Below are 21,830 nucleotides of genomic sequence, written 5' to 3'. Positions count from 1 at the left end.
CTACGGACTTCTAGTACTGGCTACAAAAAGCCCATTGTGGACTAACATGGTTACATAAAGGCTGGGCAGTAGACAGAAACTTAGGAAAGGTGCTGTAGAGCAGCCGCTTTGATGAGGCTTGAGGGGGTGTGGTCTGTAAGCACACAGGTGTGTTTCACGCTTACCCTTGCCTTTTCCTTGAGGATGTTTTGCCATTTAGCATGGGGAAGAGACGACCAGGCAGGACTGACTTCCACTGGGCCAAGTTCACAGAGGTTCAGCCAGGCAGCTGGGACTGACAAAACGGGAGAGGAGGGCACTGAGCTCCCAAATCTCCTCGCACCTCCCCAGACGCATTCACCAACTCAAGCTGCTGACTGTCATTGCAAGACCCCCAGGAAACTCATCAGAATGCAGTAACTGGGAGGCCAAGGAACTGACTGCCGGGAGATTGCAGCAGCCATGCTGTTCTGGGCCCACCGTGGTGGAATGACCCTGCTTGAGATGCCCAGGGTGCCTGAATATCAGAGTAAGGCCACAACAGGGAATCAGGCTAAGAGGCCAGGCATGCTGGCTCATGCCTGTCATCCCAGCACTTTGGGAGGCAGAGGCGGTCGGATCACTTGAGGCCAGGAGTTAGAGACCAGCCTGGCCAACATGGTGAAACCCCATCTCTACCAAAAATACAAAAATTAGCCAGAGGCTACACACCTGTAGTCCCAGCACTTTGGGAGACTGAGATGGGCAGATCACCTGAGGTCAGGAGTTTGGGACCAGCCTGGCCAACACAGCAAAACCCCATCTCTACTAAAAAATACAAAAATTAGCTGGGCGTGGTAGGGAGCGCCAGTAATCCCAGGTACTCGGGAAGCTAAAGCACGAGAATCGCTTGAACCTAGGAGGGGGAGGCTGTGGTGAGTGGAGATCGTGCTACCTCACTCCAGCCTGGGTAACAGAACAAAGACTTTTGTCTCCAAAAAAAAAAAAAAAAAAAAAAAGGCTGAATATGGTGGCACAGGACTGTAATCCTAGCTACTTGGGAGGCTGAGGCAGGAGAATCGGTTCAACCTGAGAGGTGGAGGTTGCAGTGAGCAGAGATCACGCCACTGCACTCCAGCCTGGGCAACGGAGTGAGACTCCGTGTCAAAAAATACAAATAGGCAGGCTAAGAAAGCCTAAAACCAGACTTTGTCAGGAATCGGGCAATCTGCCAGTCAGAAGAAAACTCTGAAAGAAGATAAGCATTCTGAGCCTCCACATGTACTATTTTTATACCCATTACACAGCATCTACTCAAAAGTTACCAGGTTTGTTAGAAAGGAATTAATTTGCTGAAAACCGAGAGGCAAACAAAATAGACAATAGAAAGAAACCCAGGGGTGATTCAGATGATGGAGTTATCAGAGCTATGATATATTCAGAAAATAAGAAAAAGATGTGGAGAATGTTAAGATATCTGGAATCTAGCTACCTGAGAGGCAGAGGTAGGATTCCAGGATTCCTTAAGCCAAGGACTTTGAGATTGCAGCGAGCTATGATCACACCACTGCACTCTAGCCTGGGTGACAGACAAAGACACCATCTCAAAAACAAACAGGCACAGTGGCTTACCCTGTAATCCCAGCACTTTGGGAGGTTGAGGTGGGTGGATCACGAGTTTAGGAGTTTAAGACCAGCCTGGCCAACACAGTGAAACCCCATCTCTACTAAAAAATACAACAACATTAGCTGGGCATGGTGGTGCGTGCCTGTAGTCCCAGCTACTTGGGAGGCTGAGGCAGGAGAGTCACTTGAACTGGGAGGTGGAGACTGAAGTGAGCCCAGATCGTGCCACTGCACTCTACCTTGAGCAACTGAGTGAAACTTCGTCTCAAAAAAAAAAAAAATCTCGAATCTGACACCAAAAATATGGCAATTCTAGAACTGGAAAACATAATTGGAATTAAAAAGTAAGTGGTGGCCAGGCATGGTGGTTCATGCCTGTAAACTCAATACTTTGGGAGGCCAAGGTGGGAAGATCACTTGAGCCCAGGAGATGGGAGACCAGCCTGGGCAACATGGCAAAAGCCTGGTCTCTATAAATATTAGAAAAACTAGCCAGATGTGGTAGCGTGTGCCTATGGTCCCAGCTACTCAGGTGGCAGGTGGAAGGATTACCTGACCCCAGGGAGGTCGAGGCTGCAGTTAGCCATGATCACACGACTGCACTTCATCCTGGACAGCAAGATGAGACCCTGTAGCAACAACAGCAAAAAAAAAAAAAAGAATTTAGTAGTTGATAAGACTAGATAACCTGGAGTCTTCCTTAGAAATACTGGGAAAGATTGGCGTGAACAAACTTTCTTGAAAGGGACATCTCACAGCCTCTTTACGAGTAACTGAAGCCATACTTCACTAAAATGAAGGACTTACAATAGGAAACTGGATGTACTTCAGGAGACAAGTGGAGGGAAGTCCCCGGATGGCAGTTTCTAGAGAGCAATTGGTTCAGCGTGGGGTGAGAGAACTAAAGTTTCCCAGAAGTTTAGGGGAAAGATGATAAGAGCAGAAAATCTGTAATCTAGTACATCTAAATTGATCAATCAAGGACCAGGCTAAGTGGCTCATGCCTGTAATCCTAGCACTTTGGGAGGCTGAAGTGGGCGGATCACTTGAGGTCAGGAGTTCAAGACCAGCCTGGCCAACATGGGGAAACCCCTTCGCTACTAAAAATATAAAAATTGGCCGGGCGCGGTGGCTCACGCCTGTAATCCCAGCACTTTGGGAGGCCGAGGTGGGTGGATCACGAGGTCAAGAGATCGAGACCATCCTGGTCAACACGGTGAAACCCCGTCTCTACTAAAACTACAAAAAATCAGCTGGGCATGGTGGCGCGTGCCTGTAATCCCAGCTACTCAGGAGGCTGAGGCAGGAGAATTGCCTGAACCCAGGAGGCGGAGGTTGCGGTGAGCCGAGATCGCGCCATTGCACTCCAGCCTGGGTAACAAGAGTGAAACTCCGTCTCAAAAAAAAAAAAAAAAAAAAAAAAAAAAAAAATTATATATATATATATATATATATATATAAATTAGCTGGGCGTGGTGGTGGGCACCTGTAATTCCAGCTGCTAGGAGGCAGAGGTAGAAGAATCACTTGAATGCAGGAGGTGCAGGTTGCAGTTAGCTGAGATTGCGCCACTGCACTCCAGCCTGGGCAACAGCGTGAGACTCCATCTCAAAAAATAAAATACCAGGTGCGGTGGCTCACGCCTGTAATCCCAGCACTTTGGGAGGCCAAGTCGGGTGGATCATGAGGTCAGGAGTTAGAGACCAGCCTGGCCAATATGGTGAAGCCCCATTTCTACTAAAAATACAAAAAATTAGCTGGGTGTGGTAGTGCATGCCTATTGTCCCAGCTGTTTGGGAGGCTGAGGCAGGGGAATCACTTGAACCCGGGAGGCGGAGGTTGCAGTGAGTTGAGATTGCCCCACTGTACTCCAGCCTGGGCGAAGAGCAAGACTCTGTCTCAAAAAAAGTAATACATAAGACATAGCATGTTACTTAGAGAAGCAGCTCTCAGACAAAATATCTGTAAGTTCCCTCTCGCAGTGAGTAAGAGGTACAGAAGCTGCTGCTTCTCCCTATTGGCCCGTCTGTGTTATTTGATTTTTTTTTTTTTTTAAAGAGGGGTTTCACCATCTTGGTCAGGCTTGTCTTGAACCCCCGACCTCAGGTGATCCGCCCGCCTTGGCCTCCAAAGTGCTTGGATTACAGGCGTGAGCCAGCGCGCCCGGCCTTGATTTTGTTTTTAATCCCATGAACACATTACTTTTTGCTAAAGAGAGAAATAGAGGGAATGAGACAGCCAGACAAACCTGCTCTAGTCCTCCCACTTGGAACAAGCCCTTTTCTGGACTCCATATCGCCACCCAGTGGAACCAAAAGAGCAGCAGCCAGACTTCTCCAAAGCCTTGTCCCACATCTGGGCCTCTCCAGCATGATACCACTGACCACTTCCTCTTTATTAAAACACTCTCAGCCGTGCACAGCGGCTCATGCCTGTAAACTCAGCACTTTGGGAGGCCGAGGCAGGAAGATCGTTTGAGCCTAGGAGTTCAAGACCAACCTAAGCAATGAAGACCCCTCTAAAAAAAAATTTTTTTTTTAAACTCTCTTCTCATAGTTTCTCCCACCTGGGTTTCCTCCTACATTTCAGGCCATTCTCTGCTGTCCCCCTTTTAAGTGTTAGAGAGGTTTGGGGACCAGTCCTAGGCCCTCTTTATATTCTCTTGCCCCTGACATTCTTTTTTTTTTTTTTTTTTGAGACGGAGTTTCCCTCTTGTTACCCAGGCTGGAGTGCAATGGCGCGATCTCGGCTCACCGCAACCTCCGCCTCCTGGGTTCAGGCAATTCTCCTGCCTCAGCCTCCTGAGTAGCCGGGATTACAGGCACGCACCACCATGCCCAGCTAATTTTTTGTATTTTTAGTAGAGACGGGGTTTCACCATGTTGACCAGGATGGTCTCGATCTCTTGACCTCGTGATCCACCCGCCTCGGCCTCCCAAAGTGCTGGGATTATAGGCGTGAGCCACTGCGCCCGGCCGCCCCTGACATTCTTATCCACTCCTGTGGTTTCATTTACCACCTGTGCCCCAGTACTCAAGGATGCCTGCAGACCAGGTTGCTCTTTTGAGCCCTAGATCGACTGCTTCTCCCCATGGATTCTGCAGAGGCTCCTCAAATTCAAAATACCCAGTATCCACCGGGCAAGGCGGCTCATGCTTGTACTACCAGAACTTTGGGAGGCCGAGGCGAGCGTGGTGGTGCGTGCCTGCAGTCTCAGCTACTCGAGAGGCTGCGGCAGGAGAATCGCTTGAACCCGGGAGGCAGAGGTTGCAGTGAGCTAAGATCGCAACACTGCACTCGAGCCTGGGCAGCAGAGTGAGACTTCGACTCACAAAACAAAATATCCAGTATCCCTCCTCCCGTGTAGACCATCTTAAAATGTCACCAAAGCAGGCCTGGTGCGGTGGCTCACGAGGCCTGTAATCCCAGCACTTTCGGAGGCCGAGGCGGGTGGAGTTTGAGACCAGCCTGACCAACATGGAGAAACCCCGTCTCTACTAAAAATACAAAATTTGCCGGGCGTGGTGGCGCATGCCTGTGATCCCAGCTACTCCGGAGGCTGAGGCAGGAGAATCACCTGAACCCGGAAGACGGAGTGGCGCCATTGCACTCCAGCCTGGGCAACAAGAGCGAAACTCCGTCTCAAAAATAAGTAAATAAATACAAATTTGAGCGCCATATTTTACCGTTAGGAGTTTGCATGAAGCCCCAAATCCTCGACACACATGCCAACGCAGGAGCCCAGGCATAAACTATCCTGCCGGCCTTTTCACCTCATTATCAACGAATCCCAACTCTGCTTCCAGCCACGTGGGCTCTTTCTGCGTGGCGGGGGTGTTCACCTTACCTCCCAGGACTCTGTGAAGTACCTCCTCTAGGATTTCCTTCGTCTTCTGGATCATCACCTTCCCACTCAGCTCTCATCACAGTCGTGGTTGGCTGTTTACTGCCCCCATAGACTGGAAGCTCCGTTCGGGCCGTGGGCTTGGCTGCCCTGCTCACCACGGTGTCCATGCCTTGGGCCCAGAAGATGTTTCACAAGAGTTTGTTGAATGAATGTGGGAAAAGGATGGACAGGGGGTAGACAGGTGTGGAGGGCAGGCAGACAGGGATCGTGAAAGGGACACACAGACCGAACCTGCAATGGGAGGGCTCGCCAACAGGACCGACTGGCCGGGGCGGAGGGCAGGGCTGCGGGTGGCGCGGGGCAGCGGGTCGGGGCGGTCCGGCGTCGGGGAGCTGGGCGCTCTCCAGGCGCGCCTCCGCAGGGGGCGCCCGTGGCCCGGGGCGTGGCCTCGCGCAGCCCCGCCCCCCTCGCAGGCGCCGGGGCAGGCGGGCGGCTGGCAGCGGTGGCGCCGACATGGCTGCGCTGGTGGAGCCGCTGGGGCTGGAGCGGGGTAAGCGCGCGCCAGGGGGCCCTGCCCACCGCGGCCTGCGTCCCCAGTCCCCGGTCCCCTCCCTTCCCGGGCCTGGCCGGCGCGGGTGGGCGGGGCGGGCACCGGGGCCGGGCGGTCGGGGGGTGTGGGAGGCTCCGTGGGCGCGGGCCGGGGCCGCGGGCGCCCGCCTTACACCCCGGCCTGTGGAGCGGTCCCAGGACCGCAGGGCGCCCGGCTGGTGGCGGTTTCTCCTGCGTCACCCTGGACTCTGCAGGGCGTCCGACTGGGCTTCGGCCGTCCTCCCGGGGCTGTGCGCTCGCCCTCACTCCGCCGCTCTCCTCGCTCCTCTGCGTCTCGGGGTCTCTGACACTCGCGGTCTCTGCGCCCCGCCCCCGCCCCGCAGACGTGTCCCGGGCCGTCGAGCTCCTCGAGCGGCTCCAGCGCAGCGGAGAGCTGCCCCCGCAGAAGCTGCAGGCCCTCCAGAGAGTCCTGCAGAGCCGCTTCTGCTCCGCTATCCGAGAGGTGAGCGGCGCGCGGAGCAGGGGCGCGAGCTGGCGACCGCCGTCCTCCTCCTCTTCTTTCTGCTCGCCTCGAGCTCGGGGACTACGCCTCCCGGCAGCTCCCGAGGCGTCCCGCCTTGGGATGCCCACTCTTCAGCTCAGGGGCTCTTCGGGAGTTGTAGTTTCCTCGGGCTCTGGTTGCGGGGGCGGGGCGGATCCTGGCGTGGGATCGGGAGAGTGTCTAGGGGCCCGGACTCCTGTGTCTAGGGCCGGAAGGGCTGGCGGCTCCCTGATGCGGCTGCCTCTTCACCCAGGTGTATGAGCAGCTCTATGACACGCTGGACCTCACCGGCAGCGCCGAGATCCGGGCCCATGCCACAGCCAAGGTGGGCCCCTCACCCCATTCCATTGCATCTGCTATCTGCGTAGCTGCCTGGTGGAGCTCAGTTATCGCCTTCACGCCAGTCATTTGTTTCCTCCCTCAAGATTTTTGCCAAATCTATGTGCCGCCCTTCCTATTATTAAATAATTGCACATTTTTAACTTAAAACAAATGTCATACGAAGGTATCTTTTTAGCAACTGCAAATGGAAACCAGTGTGGCATGGCCAGCTTCAACATCTGTACAGTGTAAACCAGGAAAGTCATGGCGCGCTGACATCCCACTGCACCATAGTGAGATGCTGCCTCTTGCTTCTGCCGGAGGCTCTGGGCTCCCTCCAGGCCTGGCTTTCCTAAGTTTAAAAGTAAGATGGAAGAGCTGGGTGCAGTGGCTCACGCCTGTAATCCCAGCACTTTGGGAGCCCGAGGTGGGCGGATGGCCTGAGGTCAGGAGTTTGAGACCAGCCTGGCCAACGTGGTGAAACCCTGCCTCTAAAAAAACAAAAAGTAAGATTGAGACCGGGCGTGTTGGCTTATGCCTGTAATCCTAGCACTTTGGGAGGCTGAGGTGGGTCCTGACTTGAGGTCAGGAGTTCAAGACCAGCCTGGCCAACATGGTGAAACCCCATCTCTACAAAATTACAAAAAATTTAGCTGGGTGTGGTGGTGCACGCCTGTAATCCCAGTTACTCGGGAGGCTGAGACAGGAGAATCGCTTGAACCCAGGAGGCAGAGGTTGCCGTGAGCCAAAAAGCTGAAATTGTGGCACTGCACTCCAGCCTGGGAAACAGAGCGAGACTTCATCTCAAAAAAAAAAAAAAAAAAAAAAAAAAGGTAAGATTGGCAAGCGTGGGATATTCAAGACACACTCACACCAAATGGACACATTCTCTTGCAAAGTGAAGGGAAGGGGGCACACAGACATTTCAGGGGGATCTTTCATTGTGTCATGGCAAGTGTCCCAGGCTTGGGGATAGCAACCCAGGCTAAATTGCTGTCCTCGGTCCATATTCCCCTCTCCAGCCTTCATGCCCACCTTGGAGGAGTCTCATCTCCAGCTGCTTTCTCTCTCCCAGGCCACAGTGGCTGCCTTCACAGCCAGCGAGGGCCACGCACATCCCCGGGTAGTGGAGCTGCCCAAGACGGATGAGGGCCTGGGCTTCAACATCATGGGTGGCAAAGAGCAGAACTCGCCCATCTACATCTCCCGGGTCATCCCGGGGGGCGTGGCTGACCGCCATGGAGGCCTCAAGCGTGGGGACCAACTGTTGTCCGTCAATGGTGTGGTGAGTGGGGGGCTGAGGCAGGGCTGGGGGACACAGTCTGTCCAAGGTAGCATAGCCCCTGCTTTTGACTTGATTCAGCACACACTGAGCACTGCCTCTATGGCTAGCCCTGTGCTGGGCAATGTTACAGATCCTGAGAGATGTTGGCCTCAGCTCCTACACCCAACCTTCCCTCTGTGGGGAGGGCAGTAGGCCCTGGCTGAAAAAGTCCTAATCCAGAAACATAACAATGAGGAAGTGCAAAGTATTGTGACAGCCCAGATAAGGCACCAGGCCAGTGTAGATGCAGGAAGGTTTTTCAGAGTAAGAAACATTTGGGTTGGGTGTTGAAGGATGAGTAGGAGTTCTCCAGGCAAACAAGGTAAAGGGTGTTCCTGCTGAAGGTACTGTGGAGGATACTGACTTGGCATACCTCTGAGCTGAAAAGAAAGGGCTTGGTTCTCATGGAGGTCTGGGCATGCAGGTAATTAAAAATCACTGTGGTTAGGTAGGGCGCAGTGGCCCGCACCTGTAATCTCAGCACTTTGAGAGGCCGAGGCGGGTGGATCACCTGAAGTCAGGAGTTTGAGACCATCCTGGCCAACATGGTGAAACCCCATCTCTACTAAAAACACAAAAATTAGCTGGGCATGGTGGCAGACACCTGTAATCCCAGCTACTTCGGAGGCTGAGGCAGGGGAATCACTTGAACCTGGGAGGTGGAGGTTGCAGTGAGCTGAGATCACACCATTGTACTTCAGCCTGGGTGACAGAGTGAGACTCCATCTCAAAAAAAAAAAAAAAAAAAATCACTGTGGTTAGAGTTGAGGGAAGCATAACTGGAGAGGTGGCTGGGGTCAGCCATGCAGGGCCTGAGTGTCACCTGAGAAGCTGGGACTTTGTCCCATGGGCGCTGGGGAGCCACGGGAGGCAAGGGGTGAGCCAGGGATAAGCTCAGCTTGCAGGTACAGAAAGACCCCTCTGGGAGCCTATGGGAGATGGACTGCGGGGAGAGACTGGAGGCCAGAAGGCCAGGGAGGAGGCTGGGGTAAGACTCCAGAGGAAAGAGGACAAGGCCTGAGCTGGGGCCAGGGCTGTGGGGACAAAGAAGAGGGAGTCAAGGCAGGCGGGCATGAGTGGGCTGTGGGCAGGGAGGCCATAAAGATGGGCCTGGATGTTTGGCCAGGGACTGAGGGAACATGGGGCTTCCCCTGACGTGGGGAGCCTCGCAGGTTTTGGAGGAGGACACTGAACCAGGAGTTAATGACTCTTCCACAAGGAGGACATAAGGCATTGGCATCTCAGGGCTGGCACCAGGCTCACCAGCAGTGGGTCCCCTCTCCCTGGGGGGAGAGGGCTGGGCAAGGGCAGCCGGCCCCAGGCCCAGCATCTGTGTTGGGCACCACAGAGTGTTGAGGGTGAGCAGCACGAGAAGGCGGTGGAGCTGCTGAAGGCGGCCCAGGGCTCGGTGAAGCTGGTGGTGCGTTACACACCTCGAGTGCTGGAGGAGATGGAGGCCCGGTTTGAGAAGATGCGCTCGGCCCGCCGGCGCCAGCAGCATCAGAGCTACTCGTGAGTCCCTGTGTCACCACACCCCTGGGGCCTCCACTGGCTCCCTTTAGCCCCAGGCTCCCAAACCAGGCCAGTGCTTCCTGGACATTCCAGCCCTGGCCCCTCCTCTGGGATCCTGACCCTTGACCCCTGGCCCAGGCCGTCACCCCAGGCTCTTCTGGCTGAATCGCCTGGGGACCTCTTAGCTTCCTTCCATCCCAAGATGTGGAACCTACTGTGGCTGGGATCCCTCAGCCCACCCACCTTGCCTCTGCATCCCCAATCCTGCCTCTCATCTACCCGGAGCCCCCGTTGAACCCAGGTCCCTTCTCTACCCCCTTGCAGGTCCTTGGAGTCTCGAGGCTGAAACCACAGATCCGGACGCTCACGAGCACCCTCTCCCTGTACAGTATTTATTGTCCCTGGCACCTTATTTAAAGATCTTTGACCCTCATTGAGTGTCTGTGTGTCTGTCCTGCACCGCTGTGTTGGTGTCTTGAGATGTGGGGGAACGTGAGGAGCTGAGGTCAGGCCAAGTCTTTGAGAAGCCCTTTTCGGAGTCTGAGAGCAGAGGTTGAGACCTCTCGCTAGGTCTAAAGGCGGAATCAGGCCGGCTTCCAAGGGGCTAGTCCGAGGGCGGAGGCCAGGACCCCGTCTGGGTCTGAGTGCCGGGGAAGAACTGAGGACAACGCCGCCTACCCTTAAGAGCGTCTGAGGGCGAAGGCCAAGTCCCATCCTCCGGAGTCCTGAAACGCAGCCGGAGCTAGTGGGCGGCCTCTGTGTGGGCGGGGCGGAGCGAACCATTAGCCTCTTCCGCCGGGGGAACCCTGCAGGCCGCACTACCGTCTGCGTGGGAGTCGCGGGTGGGGGTGCCGCGTGCAGTTCCCGAGGCGGGCGCAGGGGTGCAGAATGAGGTGCCCTCGCCCACCAGGCGCTCACTCCACCTTCCAACCAGAGCGCGTCTTTCCGGAAGCTGCCTCCGCCTTGAAATCCAACCTTTAGCCTCAACCCGCTGCCCGCCCAGCCCTCGTGTCCCGTGCGGCGCGAGGGCCGGCGCGCGCCACTGCCGGGAGCCGGGGTCGCGACACGCGTTCCACGCCGCGCGCTACTCGCTCCGGGTGACATCATCCCCCTGCCGGGCTCCGCCCCCCGCCCCAGCCGCCGCACGCCGCGCGCCTATTGGTAGACGAGCCTTATGCCCCGCCTCTCGCCCTCCGCCCGCGCGACCCCTCCCTGCCGGTGTGGAGGCGGGGTCTAGTCGCCGGCCGGCGCCGACGCTTCCTCCCATTGGCCGCCCGTCGCCGTCTGTCAGTCTCCTGTTAAAGGGGCCACGACCGCCCGGGAGCTGTGGGGGGGGAAGGGGGAGGGAGAAGGAATTTTTTTGGGGGGAAGGTGGGATTTGGGGGCGCTGGTGGGCACCCCTGGATCTGGCGGCTGCGGCCTCGCGGGGGGAAGCTGAACGGTGACAGGGGCAAGGGGCTATTTTGGGGGTAGAAGGCAGTGAGAACGTGAGGGGGAGGGGGGTCCCCAGCGCCCGAGCCGGAGCCAGAGACGCGGAGCCCGCGCGAGCGGCGGAGACAGGGCTCCAGGGCTCCGGAGCGACAGAGCCGGGCCCCGGCCGCTGCCAGGGGCCCCGCCCGGCCCCCCCACTCCACCCCAGGTCCCTCCTGCAGCCCAGCTCCGCCCGCAGCCGCCGCGGACCAGGCAGGTAAGAGCCCGGCCCGGCCCTCCTGGCAGCGCCCACCCCGGGGACCCCTTGGAGAGCCTCCCCCGCTTCCCCGAGATCCCTGATTCCCTTCCTCATCCCCGGGGACCCCCAAGCCCCGATTTCACAGCCCAACCCCGGGGACCCAGGCGTGCCCCTCCCGGCGCCCAGAGTCCCCGACCGAACCCTAGAATCCCGGGCGCACCGCCGCCTCGCGCCTCCTCCAGGGCCCAGGAGCCTGGATTTCCCGGTCCAGCCCCGGGACCCCCTGGAGCCTAGATCCCCCTTCCCGGCCCTGTTCAGGGAGCTCCAGACACCCGCCGCGGCGGTGCCAGACTCCCCCGGCGCGTCCGCATCGTCCCCGCTTCGCGCACCCCGTCTCCCTTCGTCAGGCTCGGGCTTGCACGGCCGGCCGCGTCTCTCGGTCCAGGCAGGCTAGGCGGCCGCCCTGGACACAGGCCCGCTCTGGAGCTGTCCATGGTCAGCGCGCTCGGCAGCCTTGCCTCCCCCCACCGCCCGCCGCCGCCGCCAGGGAGGGGGCGCAGGCGGCGCGGGGATCCCCCCCGCCGAGTCTTTGACCCGGGGATACCCGGGCCCTCCCCGACCCGGGCGCCCTGGCCGCGGGGCTCCGCCGGCCAGGCTCGTGGCCCGGTCCTCGGCACCCCAGGTTCCTGGGACTCCAGCAGCTCCCTGAGGAGCCAGCGCCTCTGAATTTTCCTGTTCTGGTCGCCGTGGGGACCATGGCACCCGGGCGTGCAGCTCCCACCCTGTTCGGGAAGCCTGTCCGTGCCTACACCTCTGCTGGCCCCAGGTGGTAGCCCTCACCCCGTCAGAACCTAGGAATCCTGTTCCCCAGCATTGCTCTGCTTAGAACCTGGTTCAACAGTCCTTGTGTCCCGCAGACCCATAGACTCAGGCTCCTGGCACCCAGCATCTGCTCCCTGAGGGACTCAGGCGCCATGACTCGTTTCCTTTGGGGGATCCGGAATGTGATTCTTAATGCAGTTCTCTGATTTCTGTTTACACTCTCCCTTGGGGACCTAAATGTCCTGGACCCAGTCTTGTATCCCCTCAGGGACCCAGGAGTTCAGACCCCAGTTTCTGTACTGCCCACCAGCTTTTACCGAGGCTGTCCACCCCAAACCCTCTCTCCAAACAAGACCTCAGGCTGTCAGCTTCCAATCCCTCATCATTTACCTCTACAACGATTCAGGAGTCCAGGCTCCTAGCTCTGTCCACTGCCTTCCCCAGCAGGTATCTAGTTCCTCAGCTCTCACTTTTAGGGACCAGGTCTTCACACTCTCATCATTCTGCCCCATCAACTTCACATCTCCTGTGGCCTTAACAAACCCCTGTCTCATCCTCATGTCACCCCAGGTGGTGGCTTTGGAAGTCTCTACTCTCTCTCCCAAGACCCAGCTTCTTGAGATGTTTCCAGCACTCCATTGCCCCATGAGGCCCATATGAGTTCCCATTCTCCAAGTACACTCTCCAAGGCCAATGAGCCGACACACATCACTTCCTCCACATGTATTCGGTGGCGTGGGCTCTTAAGGAAATCTAGAAGCTACCTACCGTCATCCAAATTTCTTTCTTCTTTCCTTCCTTCTTTCTTTCCTTCTTTCTTTTTCTTTCTTCTTTCCTTCCTTCTTTTCCTTCTTTTCTTTTCTTTCTTTCTCTTTCCTTCTTTCTCTTTCTCTCCCACCCTTCTTTCTTTCTACTCTCTCTCTTTCTTTCTTTCCTCTTTCTTTTTCTTTCTTTCTTTCTTCCTTTCTTTTTTCCTTTCTTTCTTTTCCCTTTCTTCCTTGACAAGTTATCTCTCTATTGCCCAACCTGGAGTGCAGTGGCATAATCACAGCTGACTGCAGCCTCCACCTTGCCGGGCTCAGAAGATCCTCTCACTTTAGCCTCCTGAGTAGCTGAAACCACAGGCACACATCACCAGGCCTGGCTAATTAAAAAAAAAAACTTTTTTTTGGCCAGGTGTGGTGGCTCACACCTGTAATCCCAGCACTTTGGGAGGCCTAGGCAGGCAGATTACCTGAGGTTGGGAGTTCAAGACCAGCCTGACCAACATGGAGAAACCCGGTCTCTACTAAACGTACAAAATTAGCTGGGCATGGTGGCACATGCCTGTAATCCCAGCTAATTGGGAGGCTGAGGCAGGAGAATCGCTTGAACCCAGGAGGCGGAGGTTGCAGTGAGCCGAGATCACGCCATTGCACTCCAGCCTGGGCAACAAGAGTGAAACTCTCTCAAAAAAAAAAAAAATTTTTTTTTTAATAGAGATGGGGGTTTCACAATGTTGCCCAGACTGGTCTCAAACTCCTAGGCTCAATTGATCCCTCTCCCTCGGCTCCCTAGAGTGCTGGAATTACAGGTGTGGGTCCTCGAGTTCAGTCTGGCCACATTTCTTGTTGCACATGTGCTCTTGCATTGCTCCATGTTCTAGACTCCTTCTAAACACAGAAAAACTCCCAGTTGATCTCTGTTCTGTGTTCCACTCTCACTCAAGACATGGTCTGAGTTCTAGGCCAGATGCCAAATTCTAGGCATGTCTTTTCTCATTTGTTGTTTTAAAATATTTAGATACGACCCCTGAGCCAGATTCTGATCCCACTGTCTCCTCAGACATGTTCCAAAGTTCTAGCAACCAGTCCTTCCTTCTTTGCTAAATGTTCACTTTAAGTGTGTTCTAGGTTCCAGCCACATTTTTCTAGATTCCACTGTCTTCCGAGAGGCAATCTAACTTCTAAAATGTGTGTGTTCTAAGTATGTGCCCTAGGCTTCCTAATTCGTGCTATTGATTCTAGAATGCCCTTCCCTGTTTCCCTGTTTTACGTTCTAAGTTCCATTCAATTGCACATTATTTTTTGTTGTTGTTTAGTTTTTATTTTATTCTATTTTATTTTGAGATGGAGTCTTGCTCTGTCACCCAGGTTGGAGTGCGGTGGTGCTATCTCGGCTCACTGCAACCTCTGGCTGCCGGGTTCAAGCAATTCTCCTGCCTCAGCCTCCTAAGTAGCTGGGACTACAGGCACATGCCACCATGCCTGGCTGATATTTGTATTTTTAGTAGAGATGGGGTTTCACGATGTTGGCCAAGCTGGTCTCAAACTCCTGACCTAAAGTGATCCTCCTGCCTCCCAAAATAGAGGGATGACAGGCACGCGTCACTGCGCCTGGCCTGTTGTTGTTTATACATTGGGTCTCGCTCTGCTACTGAGGCTTTCTCTCGAACTCCTGGGCTCAAGTGATCCTCCCACACTGGCCTTCCAAAATGCTGTAATTACAGGCACGAGCCACTGTGCCTGGCCCTAATTTCACATTCTGAAATGTAAAAGATTTCCAATGAAGTGTTCTACATTATGTTTTCCTTCCCCAGGTTCCAGGTTCTAGGCCCATTCATTTTCTGTCAGTTTTTCCCCCAGTGCAGCCTTAGTTTAGAACTTGTCCCCTGGTAGATCGTGGGTTTTCTCCTCCATCTGCCACTCTGGCATTCTAAGCTTGTTCTAGGCTCTCTCCTCTTCTGGAGACTTCAGCCTAGAAATGTTCTTATTTCCAGAACAACCCCCCTCCTTTGCCAGCTCAGTCTTTATTCCAGGAAATGCTCAATTCTCAACGTGCATCCTTTTGATCCATCCCCTGCCCCTCCCCATAGACACTTCTAAGTTCCTAGCGAACTCTTAGGCACATGATAAAACCAAGGATGTGACCCCTGCTATATTCTTTTAAAAAAATGTAACTAAGGCCAGATATGGTGGCTCACACCTATAATCGCAGCACTTCAGGAGGCAGAGGTGGGTGGATCACCTGAGGTTGGGAGTTCAAGACCAGCCTGACCAACATGGAGAAACCCCGTGTCTACTAAAAATACAAAATTAGCCAGGCGTAGTGGCACATGCCTGTAATCCCAGCTACTGGGGAGGCTGAGGCAGGAGAATCGCTTGAACTCAGGAGGCAGGAGATTGTGGTGAGCCGAGATTGTGCCATTGCACTCCAGCCTGGGCAACAAGAGGGAAACTCTGCCTCAAAAAAAAAAATGTAATTAAAATTTTTAAAATCTATTTATTTATTTATTTTGAGACTGGGTTATGAGACTGGATAATTTTTATATTTTTTGTGCTTTTTTTTGAGATGGAGTTTCACTCTTGTTGCCCAGGCTGGAGTGCAATGGTGTGATCTCAGCTCATTGCAACTTTTGCCTCCCTGGTTCAAACAGTTCTCCTGCCTCAGCCTCCTGAGTAGCTTGGATTACAGGCATGTGCCACCACACCGGGCTAATTTTGTATTTTTAGTAGACACGGGGTTTCTCCATGTTAGTCAGGCTGGTCTCAAACCGCCAACCTCAGGTGATCACACCATCTCGGCCTCCCAAAGTGCTGGGATTACAGGTGTGAGCCACTGCGCCCTGGCCGCTGCTATATTCTGCTATATCTTCATCCCTAGTAGGTTCTGAGTTCTAGATTGTATCTGCTTATTATGTTTGTTATGTATTGCATTAGGTGTATTTATGGGTATCGTGTGTGTCAGGTTCTGGGGTGACCTGAACACTAAATTATGGGGTTGCTCTTGGCTGATTCTAGATTATAGGCTTAAGAACTTAGTTCTAGAATACACCTCTCTACTTAGTCCTGTGAGCCGTTGTTACCCCGTCATCAAAAGTGTGGAAGCATTCTGCACCCTGTCCTGTGTCTTCATGCCAGTAGTTTTTTAGGTTATATGTCCAGCCTTGCTGTGTTTTATTTCCTTCTAGAGGAGTTTAAGGCTCTGGGAGAGCTTCCCTAAAACATCTGTGTTGCATCGTCTGAGTGAGTTGCTGATTTTGGATATCATGTTGGTTTTTGGCCGAAGGCTGGCCTGCCCTCTTAGAATCGTCTTCCTGAATCTTTCCTCTGAGTGCTGGGATTCGCCTGTCTAGATTTTCAAACGCACCTCTTCAAACACCCAAGGGGACAGGAACCCAGCTCCCTCTTCTCCCAGCGCCCAAAGCCCTGAGGGCCTTAGGCCCTCTTCTCCTCACATGAGTCCGAGGCCCGGGTCCCAGGCTTTGGACACAGTCCGCATATTGGGCGGGGCTGGGAATTATCCAAGCCCAGAACCGGTTATGTGCCGCCCGCAGGGGGAGAAGGAAAGGAAGGAACTGAGTGAAAGTCCCTCCTGCTTTCTGCCGGGCCAGCTGGACCCGTCGGACCTGATGTGTGCGGAGGGAGCGGTTCAGGGGGCCTGGCTTCATCTCCGCCCTGCCCCTGGCTCCAAGTCCCGCCTTCTCGCCCCAAAACCCCGCCCCTTTCTCCTCCCCCGCCTCGGATGTGGCCCCAAGGTGGCTGGGGCTGGGGTTAAGGGGGAGATCCCAGAACTCCTGGGTCCTGGAGGAGTAGCTGTGCCCCAGGGGCCGGGGGGAGGAGGAGTCTGAAGGCTGGCATTTCTGGGTCTAAGCGAGAAGGCTAAGAGCCCAGACTCTTGTCTCTTAGGGGAGGAGAGGGGTGCTGTCTCCGACTCCTGGGATTGGGAAGGCAGGGGCTGGAGGCTCAGCCTCTTGGGGTCTGGGGGAACCAAAGGGACGGGGGACCTGAACTCCTGTGACCTGAGGGAGGCAGGAGGTAGTTCTTGCACTTCTGGGTCATGAAGAGGGAGGTGACTATAGTGGTCTTGGCCATGTCGGGGTTTTTTTGGAAATAGAGTTTTGCTCTGCCCCCAGGCTGGAGTGCAATGGCACGATCTCAGCTCACTGCAACCTCCGCCTCCCGAGTTCAAGCGATTCTCCTACCTCAGCCTCCTGAGTAGCTGAGATTACAGGCTCCAGCCACCACACCTGACTAATTTTTGTATTTTTTTTTTAGTAGAGATGGGGTTTCTCCATGTTGGTCAGGCTGGTTTTTAACCCCCAATCTCAGTTGATCTGCCCGCCTCGGCTTCCGAAAGTGCTGGGATTACAGGCGTGAGCCCCAGCTCCCAGCCACCCTGTGGCCTTCTTAAGGCATGGTTCTGGTCTGGGCGTCAGTTTTCCTACCCATGCAGTGGGTTGAGGGTAGAGACTGATTTTAAACACACATTCCCTCAGACAATGCCAGGGTCACCCAGCCGTTGTTCTTTTGAGTGGGCCAGGCCTAGGTTTGCTGCCAGTGTCTAATGGAGTCTGACTTCAGTTTTCCTAAATCCTCTCACCCAGGTAGCCAAGGCTTACCTAGAAGGAATGGGTTTCAGTTTATCCTGGGCCACCATTAGAATGGATAGGCCTGGCCAGGCGCGGTGGCTCATGCCAGGTAAATAGATGGCTCAGGCACAGTGGCACACTTTAGCATGCCGAGGCGGGAGGATCCCCTGAGTCCAAGAGTTTGAGACCATCCTGGGCAACATAGTGAGATCTCGCCTCTACAAAAAAAAAAAAAAAAAAAAAGCCGGACGCAATGGCTCATGCCTGTAATCCCAGCACTTTGGGAGGCCGAGGTGGGCGGATCACGAGGTCAGGAATTCAAGACCAGCCTGACCAACGCAGTGAAGCCCCATCTCAACTAAAAATACAAACAGTAGCTGGGCATGGTGGCGAATTCCTGTAATCCCGGTTACTTGCGAGGCTGAGGCAGAATTGCTTGAACAGGGACCTGAGAGGCGGAGGTTGCAGTGAGCCGAGACTGTGCCACTGCACTCCAGCGTGGGCGACAGAGTAAAAAGAATAGGCCTCAGTTTCCCCTGGCAGCACCTGGTGGCCAGTATTTGGTTTTCCTGGTGGAGTGACAGGGTGGTGGTGCCTGTTTCCCTGTGTCATGATCTGCGTCTGGGCCTCAGTTTCTTCTGTGCAGTGCCTGGTTTGCCCCAACTGTTTCTCCTCCGTGGTATCCGAGTGGCCGTGTCTCAGTTTCTCCGTTGTGCCTTGACGAGGCCGGTCTGTTCCTTGCCCCTCCCCGCCCCGCAGGCCCGCACCGCCGCCATGATGTGCGAGGTGATGCCCACCATCAGCGAGGATGGCCGGCGGGGCTCGGCGCTGGGCCCGGACGAGGCGGGCGGGGAGCTGGAGCGCCTCATGGTCACGATGCTCACGGAGCGCGAGCGCCTGCTGGAGACGCTGCGCGAGGCACAAGACGGGCTGGCTACGGCGCAGCTGCGGCTGCGCGAGCTGGGCCACGAGAAGGACTCGCTGCAGCGTCAGCTGAGCATCGCGCTGCCCCAGGTCTGGGCGGGGCAGGGGCGGGGCCTGAGGGGCGGGGCCTCGGTGGAGAGGGCGGTCCGGAAGGGGCCGGGCTTGGCGCCTGGAAGGGAGGAGTCTGTGCCATTAATGGGCGGGGCCTGAGTGGCAAGGGACCGCGGGACTTAGCAGGGTGGGCGGGGCTTTCAAACTTCCAGTTCCAGGGAATGGAGGAGCTAGGGAAAGGATTGAGCTGAATGTCCTGATCCTGCCAATGTCTGGACAGGAGTTTGCAGCTCTGACGAAGGAGCTGAACTTATGTCGGGAGCAGCTGCTGGAGAGGGAGGAAGAGATTGCAGAGCTGAAGGCGGAACGGAACAACACGCGGGTGAGGGGTGTTGAGGGCGGGGCCTAAGTGGGGGCGGGGCCTTGCGTTGTTGAAATACGGGGCGGGGCCTCGCGGTGTTGCAGCCTGACCTATTTTTTCCTCCATCTCGCCTTCCTGTCTTCTCTTCCCTGGTTGCATTTCCTGGCTGGTCTCCCACTCCGGTCCCACTCCTTCCTCCGTGTCTCCATAACTTTTCTTTCTTCTGTATCACCCCTTCGTTGACCCCGACCCCACCTCTCCTATCCTCCTCTCTTTCCCTGACCTGTTTCTCTCGGTGTCCTTTGTTTGGCTCCATGTTTTCCTCCATGTGTCCCCCCTACCTGTCACCCTTTCTCTCAACCCTGCCCCTTTTCCCTTGCCTCTTCTTGCCCCCATGCCCTGTGCCTGTAGCTGCTCCTGGAACACCTGGAGTGCCTCGTGTCCAGGCACGAGAGGTCACTGCGCATGACCGTGGTGAAGCGCCAGGCCCAGTCCCCGGGTGGGGTCTCCTCGGAGGTAGAAGTGCTCAAGGCTCTAAAGTCCCTCTTCGAGCACCACAAGGCCCTGGATGAGAAGGTATGAGAATTGGAAGAGCAGGGGTGGAGAACGGAAACCCTTAGTTGACTGGGGCTGTTCTGAGTGAGAGACGTTCTGGCTGTAATTGGTTGGGGATGTGCTGAGTTGGAAGAATGTTGATTGCGATTGATCGGGACAGGTTACAAAGACTGGGACCTGACTGGTTGATAGCAGAAAAATAAACCAGGATGGGGGCTACTGGTGGATGGGGCAGCCTGGGTAGCTGGTTGCGACTGCATACGGGTTATGGAGAAAGGAGTCCCGACGCTGCCCTATCAGACCCGTCCTAGGGGTGTTCTGGGCCAGGAGCAACTGTCCTAAATTGGGTTTGGTATCCAGCTGACTATTGCCCTGCCCCATCCCCAGGTCCGGGAGCGGCTGCGGATGGCGCTGGAGCGAGTGGCAGTGCTAGAGGAGGAGCTGGAACTGAGCAATCAGGAGGTGTGGGTGTGGCCAAGAAGGGGAGGTTGAATCCAAGGGGAGGGGCTAAAGGACAGCCCAGTGGGGCGGAACCGATTGGCTGGGTTCCAGAGAGAATCTATTGGGGCAGGACTAGGGCAGACAACCAATGGAGTTGGACTATGGAGAGAAACCAATGGGTTTCCTAAGTGGGCACACGTTGCGCAGGGCTCCAGGGAGAACCTCCTGGTAAGAGTGAGATTAAGGGTAGAACTAGTGACTGGGGCTCAGGCTGGGACTAAGGAGGAATTGATTGGATGGGGAAAGGCAGGGCTAAAGCCGAAGGCTTCCGCAGGAGGCTAAGGGGAGGAGTAAGGGTATACGCCCTCCAAGGTGGCAGCTAAGGAGGGATGTAAGGAGGGTATGGGGCCTAAGAGTAGATCGTGGGGTAGGCATCGCCCCAGCAGGAGCAAAGGCATTTCAGATGGGGCCCCCCAACCCCTTAGAGGGCCAGTGCCAGTGGGAAGTAGAACTGGGGGTTCAGGGAACCCCTGTGGTCTGAATTCCCTTTGACGCTTCCAGACTCTGAACCTTCGAGAGCAGCTGTCTAGGCGGCGGTCAGGACTGGAAGAACCCGGCAAGGATGGGGACGGGCAGGTGAGACATGGAAGTCCCCTCCCCAGGAGCTCCATTCCACTCCCTGACTTCGTGATGGTGTTTGCAGTGTTTGGTGTGACCCAAACACTTAGACGGCTGCACCTCTAAGACTGTCACAAATCTTTGACCTCTGATCCCGGTCACCTAGCTAACTTCTGTGACCATCTCACTGGCCCCCGTGGACTCTGACCTGCATGATCCTTATTGATCTTTGATCGACTTTCAGCTGATTGACTTTCTGCTTGCATTCCCTCTGTGTCTCTGGGAGACACTCTGGGATGTTGTCCGTTTCTTCCCTCCCTCCAGACTCTTGCCAATGGCCTGGGTCCTGGCGGGGATTCGAACCGACGCACAGCAGAACTGGAGGAGGCCCTGGAGCGGCAGCGCGCCGAGGTGTGCCAGCTGCGAGAGCGCCTGGCGGTGCTGTGCCGTCAGATGAGCCAGCTGGAGGAGGAGCTGGGCACTGCACACCGCGAGCTGGGCAAGGCGGAGGAAGCCAACTCCAAGCTGCAGCGCGACCTCAAGGAGGTGAGGCCCAGGCAGGTGGGCTGCCTTCGATCGCTCGCCTTTCCGTAGCCCTCTCTCTTGCGCATTGCTCATGAATAGTGGAACTTCGATTCAGTCCACAGGCTGGGTGGCTCCTCCTCTCAGATTCAGTTTCCTTACCTGTGAAAGGAGATGTGTGATTCTCAGAGGGTGAGTCTGTGGCACAGAGTAGGCGCTCCATAACTGCTCGTCATTACTTTGTTACCTCTGGGTCCTTCTCTGGTGCCTCTAAATTAATTAATTTTTGCTTTGTTTTGGAGGGGACGGAGTTTTGCTCCATAGCCCAGGCTGGAATGTAGTGGCCTGATCTCAGCTCACTGCAACCTCTGCCTCCTGGGTTCAAGTGATTCGTCTGCCTCAGCCTCCTGAATATCTGGGATTACAGGAGGGTGTCACCACCCCCAGCTGATTTTTGTATTTTAGTAGAGACGGGTTTCACTGTGGTGACCTGGACCATCTTGATCTCTTGACCTCGTGATACGCCCATCTCAGCCTCCTAAAGTGCTGGGATTACAGGAGTGAGCCACCATGCGCAGACTGTTTTTTTTTTTTTTTTTTTTTTTTTTTTTTGAGACGGAGTCTAGCTCTGTTGCCCAGGCTGGAGTGCAGCGGTGCGATCTTGGCCCACTGGAACCTCACTGTAACCTCTGTCTCCCAGTTGAGGCAATTCTCCTGCCTCAGCCTCTTGAGTAGCTGGACTACAGGTGTGCCCCACCACACCTGGCTAGTTTTTGATTCTTTTTTTTTTTTTTTTTTTTGAGACGGAGTTTCACTCATGTTACCCAGGCTAGAGTGCA

The 21,830-nt window shown here is 55.3% G+C and overlaps 3 protein-coding genes and 1 long non-coding RNA gene across 5 annotated transcripts in view; 2 read left to right on the top strand and 2 right to left on the bottom strand.

The window, feature by feature from the left end:
* Window positions 1-1,438: 1,438 nt before the first annotated feature.
* LOC116545924 lies at window positions 1,439-5,843 on the bottom strand. The gene is made up of 3 exons (XR_004266512.1): window positions 5,432-5,843; window positions 2,137-2,213; window positions 1,439-1,537 (listed from the first exon to the last, which is right to left on the bottom strand). It is a non-coding gene; the product is annotated as an uncharacterized LOC116545924 (long non-coding RNA).
* A 26-nt stretch (window positions 5,844-5,869) lies between these two features.
* Window positions 5,870-10,111, top strand: LOC116545923 (protein lin-7 homolog B). The gene is made up of 6 exons (XM_032272333.1): window positions 5,870-5,981; window positions 6,364-6,482; window positions 6,775-6,846; window positions 7,918-8,127; window positions 9,515-9,678; window positions 10,003-10,111. Exons 1-6 carry the CDS (start codon window positions 5,945-5,947, stop codon window positions 10,022-10,024), a joined length of 624 nt encoding a protein of 207 aa, XP_032128224.1. The 5' UTR covers window positions 5,870-5,944; the 3' UTR covers window positions 10,025-10,111.
* On the bottom strand, window positions 10,030-10,968 carry LOC116545919 (putative uncharacterized protein C19orf73; the record flags this gene model as incomplete). Its single annotated transcript, XM_032272327.1, has 1 exon — window positions 10,030-10,968. A coding segment is annotated over exon 1 (756 nt), but the record flags the coding sequence as incomplete, so codon positions are not given.
* Window positions 10,969-11,037: 69 nt separating this feature from the next.
* LOC116545925 (liprin-alpha-3) overlaps window positions 11,038-21,830 on the top strand; it is a 32,691-nt gene continuing 21,898 nt past the window's right edge. For both annotated transcript variants that reach the window (XM_032272335.1, XM_032272334.1), the window contains exons 1-7: window positions 11,038-11,365; window positions 18,279-18,533; window positions 18,775-18,876; window positions 19,267-19,431; window positions 19,798-19,872; window positions 20,413-20,487; window positions 20,794-21,015. In XM_032272335.1, coding sequence (XP_032128226.1) covers window positions 18,294-18,533; window positions 18,775-18,876; window positions 19,267-19,431; window positions 19,798-19,872; window positions 20,413-20,487; window positions 20,794-21,015 — 879 coding nt within the window. In that variant the 5' untranslated portion in view covers window positions 11,038-11,365; window positions 18,279-18,293. The remainder of the gene's footprint in view (window positions 11,366-18,278; window positions 18,534-18,774; window positions 18,877-19,266; window positions 19,432-19,797; window positions 19,873-20,412; window positions 20,488-20,793; window positions 21,016-21,830) is intronic.

The sequence above is a fragment of the Sapajus apella genome, unplaced genomic scaffold, assembly GCF_009761245.1.
Source record: "Sapajus apella isolate SASKATOON/1434 unplaced genomic scaffold, GSC_monkey_1.0 scaffold447, whole genome shotgun sequence".
In the NCBI taxonomy this organism is placed as follows: Eukaryota; Metazoa; Chordata; class Mammalia; order Primates; family Cebidae; genus Sapajus; species Sapajus apella.
The sequence above is the reverse complement of the archived record's forward strand: the minus strand, read 5'-3'. Positions and strand labels throughout refer to the sequence as shown.

Excerpts from the sequence above, each read along its gene's own strand:
- LOC116545923 (XM_032272333.1), top strand. The coding sequence starts at position 5,945 with ATGGCTGCGCTGGTGGAGCCGCTGGGGCTGGAGCGGG. Across the intron at positions 5,982-6,363 it reads GCCGCTGGGGCTGGAGCGGG|ACGTGTCCCGGGCCGTCGAG; the intron begins GTAAGCGCGCGC and ends CCCGCCCCGCAG. Across the intron at positions 6,483-6,774 it reads TCTGCTCCGCTATCCGAGAG|GTGTATGAGCAGCTCTATGA; the intron begins GTGAGCGGCGCG and ends CTCTTCACCCAG.